Source organism: Leptopilina heterotoma, unplaced genomic scaffold (genome assembly GCF_015476425.1).
Source record: "Leptopilina heterotoma isolate Lh14 unplaced genomic scaffold, ASM1547642v1 Lhet_264, whole genome shotgun sequence".
Classification (NCBI taxonomy): Eukaryota; Metazoa; Arthropoda; class Insecta; order Hymenoptera; family Figitidae; genus Leptopilina; species Leptopilina heterotoma.
The window spans coordinates 219,730-233,190 of NW_025110974.1; the positions used below are offsets into that span (position 1 = coordinate 219,730).

Sequence of the window (13,461 nt, forward strand, 5' to 3'; positions counted from 1 at the left end):
TAAAATATACGAAGACTTAAATTTTTATATGCCCTGACGATGGAGTAAAGTCTGGAGTCAGAAAATTATAAAGGAACTTAATATTCATAAAATAAATTTAATTTAAAAAAAAAATAATAATTGAAAAAAATTTTTTTAAAAAAATTTTCATTGATGAAAATGATGAAAAAAAATTCATTTTCTTTTTAAAACTTTTTAAGTATGTAAGTTTAATATTAATGTTATTTTTTATTATAATAATTATAATAATTCAAAAACAAACATTATTCTACTGAAAAATACACGTGGAAGTATTTTTACACGCGTAGTACTCACACGGGTAATTGTACATTTAATTATAATCATTAAGTAGATTATGTTCGCTCTTTGTAATTTTATTTTTGAGTCGCTGATTACGAATCTAGTCAGATTTTCAAAATTTTTAAAATTCAAAATGGCGGATCCAATATGGCGGACATTTTTTTTTAAATTGCTCAAATTTGCATAATTAGTATTTATTACTATTAACTAGGTATTTTTAATATTTAATTGTTTATCACTAATTTTAGTTACTAAATTATTAACTAAATGATTATTAAATTTCATCATATTGAAATAAACAATTAATTTTACTAATTTAAGTGAAATTAGTATTGCGTCTTTAATTAAAAAAAAATTTTACGTTTCACAATGTTAAAATTGAGTTAGTAGTTTAATAAAAACTTAAGTTCTAAATAGAATATTATTTAAACAATTAAATAATTAAATTTTACTAATTTTAGTAATTAGTAATTTATATCATAAAATGATAAAACAGGCAATCATAATTGACCGCAGAAAAAATACAAAATTAGGCGGAGTTTATTTTATTTAAAAAAATTTTAAAATATTTTTTATTTATTTATTTATTTTTTTTATTTTACTTTATATTTGTTTATAATAATTGTTGCTATTTTAAACAAATTATAAACAAAATCTAACAAATATTGTTTGTTCGAAAGTATGATTATTGTATATTGTAATCTATTTGTTATAAATTATTTATTAACTTATTATTAATTAATTATTTAATGTTTTTAATTAATTTATGTTAGTAATTTATTATTAAGTAATCAATTATTGTTAGTAAATAGTTATATTTATCAATTAATTAATTATTATAATTTATGAGTGATTATTTTATTAGTAATTTGTCATTTCTATTATTATATCGTTGATTATTGTATTAGTAATTAATTTGATAATAATTTGTTATTAATTAATAATTATTATTAATTTTGTTTTTGTTATTTTTGTTATTATTAAATTAATTAATCTGCAATAAATTTGCAAACAAATAAATTTTTATAAAAACTTTTATTTATACATGTGAATATGTATATTTACATTGACACAAATTTTTCCATAATATTAGAAAAAAATCTATCATTAGTTTTAACTAATTCTATAGGATGACCAAAGTCCTGGAAAAAATGTAAAATATATTTAATGCTTAATATTTTTTTATTAATAAAATTATAATTTGATTTAATTTTTTTTTTCATTTTAATTCTTTCATTGTATAAATTATAGAATTTATTATTTTATTTAATTATAATTAAAATGAAAAAAAAAATTTATAATAAAAAGTTGTAAAAAAGATAAAATAAAAAAATGAAATAATTATTAAAAAATGAGTAAAAACGTATAAAAATAACGTTTTTGTTAGATAATATAAATGTTGAGAAATAAAAAATAATTATAGTGTAAAATAAAAACATTATTTTTATACTGCAAAATAAAAAAATTTTTTTTTTATACTAACCACGGTTTCTCCATTATTGAGAACAATAATTTTATCACAATTCATCAAAGTATTTAAACTATTAACAACAATGATAATTGTACTTTTGGTAAATTTTTCAAATATCCTTTGAAATAGTGGATTAATTATTATTTCATCATTGATAATTAAAATTTTATTTCTTCTAATAAATGCCCGTGCCAATGATATCAATAGTCTTCGTTGATGATTAAAATTTCTGCCATTAATTGTCACAATTTTTGTCTCTAATCCATTAATATATAATCCAACTGTATTTAATGCCTGTAAAATATCATTGTTTGAATATTCTCCATTTGGATCGATATTATCACGTAATGTTCCTAAAATAAAATTTTCCTCCTCCAATTGAATAATACTGATTTTTGAACGTAATTTTTCTAATTTAATTTCACTTGTCGGTGAATTATCAATAAAAATTTCACCCTCAATTTCACCGAGACGAAATAATGCTGCAATCAATGAATATTTATCACTTGGACAATTACCAACTATTCCAATTTTCTCACCTGGATTAATAATAAAATTGGCATTATTCAATATAATTGGATGATTCATTGTATAGCGAAATTTAACATTTAAAAATTGTATTTTTCCCATTTGGGGAAAATTTGATTTTTCATCTTCTTTGGTGGGGATTTTCTTTATTGATTTTTCTGATATGATATTTTTACTGTAATCGATAATACGTGAAATTGATGATATTTCATTAGGAAATTGTGTTAATTGATAGAGACCCAATTTAAGAATGGCGACTATTGATAATGTTTGAGTGAGAATAAAACCAATGTCACTGATTGTTGTACTTGCTTTGGTGAGAATAAAAATGGAGATCATAATTGTAAGATAAAGGATGAAAATAATGTCGATGTAGTAGCAGTAACAGTGGGACATTTGACTTAAAAGTGTGTCAAATTTTGTTCCCTTATTCTGATGATTATGAAATAATTGTATGAGAAATTGTTCGGCTTTTAGGGATTGGATTGATGATAGTCCGTTGAGAGTGTCCTTTACTGTTTGCTGAAGAGATAATTCTGCTAGAGAATGGAAGAAAAAGAATATTTTTCATTAATTTTTGTAAATTATTTTTAATGTTTTTCAATTATTCCAATGATTTTTAATGTTTTTGAATTATTCTAATGATTTAAAATTGAAAAATTAATGTTTTTCTAATGATTCTTACACTTTGATGGTACGTAAAGAATCACTAGGATTTATTAGAAGTTGTTAGTCATTAGCATTTACTAACATTTATCAGAAGTAATTAGCAATTAGCAACATTCATCAGCAATTAAAATAAATCATTAGGTCTCATTAGCAATTACTGGAATGACTAAAAGCTGTTAGCAGTTGCAAGTATAGATTAGAAATTACCAGCAACCAATAGAAGTCGTTGGCAATTACTAGCAATCATTGAGAGCATTTAGTAATTACTAGTATTTACCAGAAGTTATTATCAATAACAAGCAAATATTATTAGGATCTTTAAGCAGTAACCAATACCGACTAAAAACCTCTTTTTGATTCCCCTGGGTTTCGAACCTTCTATCCACCTACGGAACTACCTTTTGGTTTTAGACTTCGCAGATAAATAGTCCCATTGATGATCCATGACACCTATGCTTCCAATAGCCTTAGTGACCTCACCGGTGAAAGCGTCCTTGTTGGAGTCTCCTCTGAACTTAATCAGAAGTCTCCCTTCTTTACAGCTTTTGCTGCTACTATTCTCGTATGGAAGACGTCCGGGTTGACCTCTTTGCGAAGTTTACCCAGAACGTCAGCATATGATAATCCTTGGCCGACTCGGATCAGCACAGCGGATCCTTTTGTCCCTGTTATTTCCAATCGAGGAATCTCTGGCTTCAATACTTCCGTTTCCATTGAAGAGGCGCTTTCTCCTCTTTCCTCTTACCGGTTTGAGTTCGAGTCTCTTCTGGACTGTCAAACTCTCTCCTCCGTTTCTGAGCATCTCTTATGACGCTTTTGAGATTGCATCTATATCATCGGCCGCGGTATGCTTCACTTTTGCCTCTTTCAGCAGGACTTCGATTACGTTGGGCCAATCTTTTACCGTCCTATTTACGTTCTTCTGAATGTCGCAAGACTTCATTATCTTTGCGACCTCCAACTCAATTTTGTCAAGGCAAGTCGCCTCCTCCTTTATGAGCCTTAAGCATATCTCGCGAGTCTCTTCTATCGCGTCGTCGTCTACTTCTGAGTCGATAGGGCTACGTATGGTATTTTCGCTACTACAGCTTGACACACTCAGAAGGCTCGACGCGCTTCTTTTTCTCATTCTTTCTCCTTCCACGATGTTCTGTGGATCTAACCTTTCCACGATCACCTGTGGCACTGCAAGAAATTGTGCGCCCTTATAATCCACGTGTACTTGAGAATGAGTCCTGGGACTAACAATTGTTCACAATTCATAATAAGTAAACAGAGCCGATAATCAAATTTTGTCTTCTGTTCCCTAAGAGATGTTAGTACAAAAATTGTTTGCTGGTCCCAAACTATTGTTAGAATGATTCCAATTAATATCTGCGTCATCTGAATTAATTTAATTCACAATTCATAAAAAGTAACCACAGCCGACAATCAGCAGAAGATGAAAAATTATTTTTTGAGCGAATTTTATGTTGTTTTCTAACAATTGTTAGTATAAAAATTGTTTACTGGTCCCAAACTATTGCTTCAACAATTCCAATTAATATCTGGGTTATCAAAGTTAATTTAATTTTCAATTCAAAAAAAGTAACCACAGCCGATAATCAGCAGAAGATGAAAATTTATTTTTTGAGCGAACTTTGTCTTCTGTCCATTAAGAGTTGTTAGAACAAAAATTGTTTGCTGGTCCCAAACTATTGGTAGAACAATTCCAATTATTGTCTGGGTCATCAAAGTTAATTTAATTCACAATTCACAAAAAGTAACCACAGCCGATAATCGGGAGAAGATGAAAAATTTTTTTTTGAGTTCTGCCCTTTTCCCTTGATTATAATTGGAAATCTGGGCCTCCAGTTATAACCAATGATTTTATAATGAATACAAACAGTTGCTGATGACACTTTCTGATTGCTTGTAATTTCTAATGAATATTGTGACGAAGTGTTTCGTTACTTACTCTTTCTAATTTGCCATGGGTAGAAAAAGAATTTTCAGAGTTTAGAGAGTCGTTTTTTTGTCTCTTTCTTATCACAGGTCTATCTCGTTTGTTGTCAAGTCTCTTGTATATTTATTTCGCATCAGAGTGTGAGGAGCTGTGGTTTTCGTGAAATCAGAATTTAAATGATTTTGCGCATAATTAATTGTCAGTATACGTTACATGGTCAGCGACCGTTCCCTAGTCTCTTTCAGGTGCCGTTCCGTGGGGATAAAGAAGAAGGGTTCTTTCAAAAATTGCGAAGGAAAAACAAGGAAACGATTTGATAATGAGGAAGCCTACTGGGGACAATCAGATGGTACGACACTTACTTACGGGTTTTCGAGAAGTCATGACGCGGTTTTTGACGAGTGTCATAATCGAAAATTATTTGAGTTTTATTAATTATTTTGTATAGTTTGTTAATTCGTTTTATTAATAAAAATAATAAATAGTTGTTTTCGTTAATTATGTGTTTTATTGTGTTTTTCGTTCATTGAGGGCCGGAGGAGAGTACCAGAGAGTAGAGAATATTGGTAGCGTCTCAACGGTCAAATTCGGAAAGTTTGGTTGTTCGTTGTTCAGAGGACCGTTTTGCATCACGACATCGGCTTGGCAGAATTCCCCGATAAGATTGTGTGGATTTTAAGAAAAGCAGTAGTTGCGAGTAGCAGAGTATTTCTTGGACGGGATTCGATGCGAATGATTCGGATTGAATATTTAAATATATTAATTTGTTTCATCAGTAATCATAACGTCACAATATAAGTAATTGTTAATGACTCTTAGCGATTGTTTGTAATTTCTAATAAATCCTAATGATTGATAGTAATTGCTGCTGACTACTAATGATTACTATTAAATGTAGATTACTTTTAATCATTGGTAGTGATTGGTAATGACTTATAAGTTGCTAGTCTTATGTAATGAATACAGTTCATTGATAATAATTCCTAATGCTTGCTAGTAAGTGCAAATAATGATTACTAGTGATTGCTAATGATTTCTTATCATTGCTAACAATTGTTAATGAATACTAGTAATTAGAATACTAGTGATTGAATACTAGTGATTGAATACTAGTGATTTCTAATGATTGGTGGTAATTGTTGCTAGCTATTGTTAATGAATATTTATAATCGATAATGAATGCTAGTAATTTCTAATGGTTTCTAACAACTTTTTATGATTTTTAATGATGTCTTAGATTTTTTTTGAATTAATCAATTACTTGAAGTGTTTAGTTGATGCAGTGTTGAGCTAGCTTTAATGTACATCGTTGTTAAAAAATACAGCAAAAGTCCACTAATTATGATTGGTATCATCAGCCAATAATTGACAAGCATTGTTAGACTAATCAATGACAGCAGCACAAAAAACATGAAAAAAATATCGTGCACTGTTTGTGGAAGATTTTTATCCATTATTTTCACGTCCTTGGAGAACCTAAAACAAAATGAGTACATTTTCTTATAATCCAAATCACTGCATGCTTCAAAGTTGTCGCAATATTTTTTTTTAATTATTTTTAAAAACTTTATAAAAATAACTAATTTTTTGAAGTTCTTTTTGTCTAAATTGCATTGATTTTAATTCATTTCTATTTATTAATTAGATTAGAATTTAAATTTCTTTATTTTGTTCCAAGAAACCATGAGAACAACCATAAAAATATAATAAATTCAAAGATATACATTCCTTGTACAGTTCAATTGAGAGTTCTTTAACTATAATTAAAGTTGAAATATAAAATACCTTTTTAAAATATTCTCCAATGTATTCTCATAGAAAAATTTCATTCCTCCCTTCACCATTGATCTCAACATATTGTTTTGCAATTTTTCAGAAATATTTTTCCAAATATTTGCAAATAATAAAATTTTCACCAGTGTCACAATAATTCCAATTGTCATCAATCCACTAAAAGTGGAAATATATATCCAATTATTATTCTCCATGCAAATTCTCGAATAACTCACTCTATCGTCAACAATAATTTCACTATCAAATTCATCATGACATATCCCCTCATCAGTCGACGAATAGACAATAAAATAATTTCCAGCACTTATTGCAATTTGACTCGTGAAAAATAGAATAAACAAAAATCCAATTGACCACCAATTTAATAATTTCAATATTTCCAATAATTGAAATTTTATTTTTTCCCCTGGTATCTGATTTGAAATTTTTCTTTTTGTTTTCTCACATTTTCGAATGATATTTTCCATATTTTCAATCAATGATGTTTCTTTAAAATTATCATTTACTGTTGCTGGTAAATTAATTTTCTCCAATGTATCATGTAATTGTTTATAATTACCATGATTTAGTATTTTCCCTTCAGCGAGATGATAAATTATATCGACATACTCCAAATGATTTCGATCATTAGTGATCAAAATTCTTGTTTTATTTTGCAGAAATTTCGACAAAACTTCATTGAATAGAATATGACGAATTTCTTTATTAATTATTGGAAATATATCGTCCAGAAGATAAATATCAGCGTCGAAATAAATCATTCTTGCCAGTGCTATTCTTATTTTTTGACACTCAGTCAAATTGGTGACAATATTATTGTTATTGTCATCATCATTATTATTATAATTACAATTGCCACAATTACAATTATTATAATTGTAATCACTGTCATCATTATTACTGTTGTTTTCTTTGTTGTTGTTGTTATTGTTGCTATTATTAGCATTATTGTTGTTTTTGTTGTTGTTACTATTGCTGTTGTTACTATTATTATTGTTGTTGCTATTATTATCATTATTGTTGTTGCTATTATTATCATTATTGTTGTTTTTGTTGTTGATACTATTATTACTATTGTTATTGTTGTTACTATTGTTGTTGTTGTTGTTGGTACTATTATTACTATTGTTATTGTTGTTACTGTTGTTGTTGTTGTTGTTGTTGTTGTTGTTGTTGTTGTTGTTGTTGTTGTTGTTGTTGTTGTTGTTGTTGTCATAATTAGCAATTTTGGTGTTGTCGCCATTTGGAAATCGTGCGAAATCTTTTTCCAATTGACAAGCATTGATCACTTTTTCATAACGTTCGCGAATCATTGGTCGATTGAGAATAATATTTTCTCGTAGAGTTGCGGAAAAAATTAATGGACTTTGATTATTAATGTAGACAACACTTCCGGTAGTGGAAATTTTTTCCTCATTTCCAGCCAATTGTCCAAGAATTTTTCGGAGAAAATTTGATTTATCCAATTTTTGTTCACCGACAATTCCAACAAATGATGAGGATTCTATTGTTAAATTTTTATTTTTTGTTCCTGGTAAATTTTCTATAATTATTGTACCGGATTTTTGCCCATTATCATTATTATCATTATTATTATTATTATTGTTATTAATATTAGTTTTTGTTTCAGTGAAATTTATAAATTCTTGTATACGTCTGAGTGAAAAAAATCCATTTGTCATTTTTTCGTATCCTGTAGGAAAAAAAAATTAAAAGAGGTGGGAATTTTTTTTTTTTGTAAAAGAAAAAATTTTGAACTTTTGAAGAAAAAATAATTTTTTTTTTTTTGAAGAACAAGAAAAATATTGTTTATTTGTTTTATAATTTTGCTTTGTAAGTAAAGAAAAAAATTGTTTTAAAATTTTTCTTTAAAATAATTTTTGTTTAAAAATTTTTTTGTTCAAAATTTTCTTTTTGAAAATTTAGGAAAAAAAATTTTTTTTTTTTGGAAAAAACTTACCAAGTGGTAAATAATAGTTGAGAAGATGTTGTAATTCGATGTAATAGAGTAAGAGAAGAAAAAAAGTTTCATTTTGCATGTTACGTTGAAATAAGACGAAAAATACGAGAGTTATGATGAGAGATATTTGTGAAATGTTAAAAAATAATGATGATGATATTAATCTCGTTAGATTAAATTTGTAGATATATTTTGCTTCTTTCCTGGAGAGAAATAAAATTTTTTGTTATATTCTTTTAATTATATAAAGAAAAGAATTTTTTGAATTTCATTAACAATTCTTGGAAAGATTATTTTCCTATACTAAATGGAATTTCCGATAAAATTTCATTTGAATTTCATATAAAATTTTTGGATTTCTATTAAAACTCGAGATTTGAAATTTTTTATTTAAATTAAAATTTTGATAAAATTTCCGATTATAGAAGAAATTTTGAGAAATTTTCCGATGACATTTCCGATTTCCTATAAATTTCAAGAGGATTTTGTTATTTCCGTTGGAATTTGTAGGAAATTTCTTATTAAATTAGAAATTTTGATAAAATTTTCGATTATGAGAAGAAATTTTCAGTAAATTTCCGACTAATTTCGAACTTAAGATAAAATTTCAGAATTATTAGAAATTATTCCTCAGAATTTTAAGATGTCATTAAAATTTCAGAGTTTTCCGTTTGCAATCGAAATTCGAACCGTGATTTCTCGGAATTGAATCGTGAATTCTCTGAATGTTCTAAGTAATAATAAAAATTCCAAGAAATTTCAAAGAAATTTGAGGAAAATTTCTTGAAAGTCGATCAAAAACATGATCGGAAAATATTTTTACAAGAAATTTTTTTTTTAATTTTTATGATTATTGTCCCCAGTGAAAATTATTTCGTATATTATTAATTTGAAAATATAGATCCACGTGTCTCCATAAAGAAAAATTATTACTTGCATAATAATTTGTCCTTGTGTATTGACACGTGCGATAATTTTGACTCGTGTGCTACACATTTTTATTTACATAAATAAATGTATACTTGATTATTTTCATAAAGGGTGAACCAACTTTTGAACATTTTTGACAATTTTAATGAATATTTCCTCCCAAACAAACATTTTGATAGTTTGAATAGAACGGATAATGTGTTTTATTAATTCGAGTCTCTCGTCACTTTTCAATGATGCTTTCAGCCATAAGCGTGATGTCAATTTAGCCAAAAATCCTGCAACGAAAATTTTAAAGAAAACTCTTTAGTTTAGTTCTTTTAAAAATGATTGACGATTATTTTTGGAAAAGATATTTAATGATACGTTTTTGTTAATTTAGTTTATTTACCTTGTAATGTAATAAAGAGGAAAAAGAACGAAACACCGGAAATTACAATGAGACCAACGTGAGTGTAAATAATGTAGACGATGAGGATACCTTGGAGTGGCGCCATCCAAACGTAGTGTAGATACATTACTGACGATTCTATTGTTTTTGCATCATTTGTTAGGAGATCCAGTATCTAATGTGTCTCGAAATAGAGATTATTTGATCATTTCCCGATTCTTTGAGTTTTTTTTTATTTTTTTCGAATTATAGTGATTGATTGTTAGTAATAGTAATAGTGATAGTAGTTAATGTGAAGGAGGACAGGATTTTTGATCAGATTGTGAGGAGAGTACTCCAACGGAATTGGGAGACTTTTGCAGACAAACGGAATGATGGTTTTTAGAAAAAATTCGTCTGGATAAAAGATAGTGCTAGAATTGGAGGCTTGGGCAGTTCTTTAGGAAACCTAAAAATCCTTAAAAATCATCCTGATAATTTCAAAAATACGCAAAACTGCTTTGATGATTCTGTAATAAACTGAGAAAATTTGGTGATTTCCTTAAGAACCTAGAAATCTTTGGGTTTGCCTCAGAGCATTAAAAGCCTTCGAAAGTTCTCGCTAACAACCTAGAAATCTTCAGGTTGTGCCTTAGGAGACTAAAGAACTTTCAAAAATTTGTGTAATGACATAGAAATCTTTGGGGTTTGCCTAGAAACAACTGAAAACCTTCGGAAGTTTTCGCTAACAACCCAGAAATCTTTAGGGTTTGGCTTAAAAGACTAAAAAGCTTCTGAAGTTTCGTCTAATAAACTGAAAAACTTTGGTGATTTCCTTAAGAACCTAGAAATCTTTGGGGGTTTGCCTTAGGAGACTAAAAAGCTTCTAAAGTTACCTCTAACAAACTGGAAAAATTTGGTGATTTCCATAAGAACCTAGAAATCTTTAAGGTTTGCTTAAAAACAACTGAAAATCTTTGTAAGTTTTCGCTAACAACTCAGAAATCTTCTCGTAGAAATTTTTCTACTTTCTTTGTCCCAAAAGCAAATTATGAACACAAAAAAATATTTTCAAAGTAATAAGAGTATATAAGTACCTTCTCAATAGTGAAACTTTCGTCAAGTGATATTGTGGACATTTTTAAAATCTTGTCATAAATTAAAGTGCAATAAGCAATTCTTATTTTCACTCCCAGCAATGTCATTCTATTTAGCAAGTGATGAAGAAAATGAATTTTTAACAATGAACAAATAATGTATGCCATTGCCCAGAAAAATGCATCTCTCTCTGTCATTGTGTTATTGTTAACATCGAAATATCTTAAAAATTTAATTATCAATAGCGGCTGAAATGCTCTGAAAATGAAATAAAATTAGTTTAAATATTTACTTAAATATATTTATATATTTATTATTATTTGTTATAAATTTTTTAGTAATTTCATCTTTACTCGAATTTATTATTCAATTGTATAAATGGTTTTATTAATTTTCGTTTGTAATTATTTTTGTCCATTTAAACAAAAATAGAAATTTCCAAATAAAAAATAAAATTTAATTTAAATAACAAATTTTAAATATAATTTTAGTTGAAAAATAAAATAAATTTCAATATAGAAAATTAAGTTTAAATTGTATAAAAATAATTTTAATAAAAGTCAAAAATGAACAACATTAAAAAGTACAAGTGATATTGAAAATTATAAATTAAATTTAAAATTACAAAGTAAAATTATAAACCAATTAAATTATAAATTCAAATTAAAAAAAAATTTTAATTTCATATTAAAAATTATATTCTAAAAAAATCCTAATACAAATTCCTTTTTTTATCAGTTTGTTTTATAATTAAAATCAATCATATTTAGTTGATATGAAATAAAAAATTAAAAGAAGCAACGTAAAATTAAAAAAAATGTAGAAAAAACTAAAAAAAAATGAAATTAAAAAATATATAATTTCTTCTTAATTTTCGTACCTAGTGAATGACTCAGTCAGCAACTGAATTAAACCAATAAACAAAATATCAACCCCAAAAATATTCATTATCACTTGTTTCAATGAAATTCTGGATTTTGACTTCAACTTTCCCTTAACAACTTCAGTATTCCATGATTCTTGAATTTTCTCATGCAAATAATTAGATGTCATTTTTTTCGGTACTTGACAATCATCAAATTTCAATGTATTACTTCGGAGATTTTTGAAAAATAATTTTAATATCCATCTGGAATAAAACACAATTTATTTATTTACATGAATTCATTTTGTTTCAAAAGATTTATTTGGAAAATAAAATAATAATAATGTTCCGTTTATTAATAAATAAATAAAAAATAATAATAGAAAAATAAAATAATAAGAGAAAATCATCAAATGAATTACATTTAAAAAAAATATTTTGTAAAATAAAAAAAAATGTTTTAATCAAAAAGAATTTTGCTTTTTAATAATAAGAGAAAAAAAGTTTTTTTTATTCTTACGCAAATGTGAGTTGCGATAATATATTTCCAGGAGAATACCAGCTTTTCATTTTTATTTATAAAATCTATAATCAAGCACTTTATATTCACTTCTAATTCAAATTGAAATGTAAATAAATTTTTTTTGTTTCTTTTTTATTTGCTTTGAGTAATAATAATAATGAATAATTATTCCAAACGTTTGACTGAATAAAAAGAAAGAAAAATGATAGATATTTGGTAACAAGTTTAATAGAATCAATTGTTTAGTTTTAAACATTTTTTAAATGAAAAATTATTACATAATTTAGTTAAAATATTATATATCTATGTATATAAAATAAAACACATTTATTTAAAATATTTCGCTGGTCACTTTGTTCATTATCATAAACTATGTAAGAGGTTTGTCGTTAACTGTCGATAAAGACTCAGTTTACAATCGTTTTTATGAAGAAAAAAATGTTACTATATTGCTGATGACTCTACTCATGCACGTGGAAAAATATATTCTTTTTTAGTTCTTAAAAGAGTTTTTTAAAAAAGAAAATTTTTAAAAATAATCTAATAAAACAGTAAAACATTTTTTTGTACTTCAAACTTTTTTTTAATTAGAACAAAATATAAAATTTATTTATTTAATGACGAGATAAAAATAAAAAAGAAATTAAATTTATTTTTGATTATAAAATTGATCTTGAAAAATGTGATTAATAAAATTAAATATAATTAACAATAAATTAAAATATTGATTCTAATTTTCTATTCTAGAAATGTATATATTTACTTATTTAAATTAGTAATTTTTATTTTATTATAAACTTTAAATAACAGAAAATTTAAATATAACGATTATATAAGAAATGATAAAAATTATTTTAAAATATAGTAACAATTAAAAAAAAATATTAATTCTAAAAATTATCAAGAAAAAATGTTATTAGAATATTTTTTCAATGAAAAATATTTATGAAAATAAAATTTTTAAATGAATTTAAATGTAAATAAATAATTATTTCCCAATATTTACTT

At 26.0% G+C, this 13,461-nt stretch overlaps 1 protein-coding gene across 1 annotated transcript; it reads right to left on the bottom strand.

The window, feature by feature from the left end:
* Positions 1–1,333: 1,333 nt before the first annotated feature.
* On the bottom strand, positions 1,334–10,115 carry LOC122503540 (probable multidrug resistance-associated protein lethal(2)03659). The gene is made up of 6 exons (XM_043614116.1): positions 9,989–10,115; positions 9,767–9,875; positions 6,699–7,640; positions 6,175–6,389; positions 1,784–2,838; positions 1,334–1,442 (listed from the first exon to the last, which is right to left on the bottom strand). Exons 1-6 carry the CDS (start codon positions 10,113–10,115, stop codon positions 1,362–1,364), a joined length of 2,529 nt encoding a protein of 842 aa, XP_043470051.1. The 3' UTR covers positions 1,334–1,361.
* Between the last annotated feature and the right edge of the window lie 3,346 nt (positions 10,116–13,461).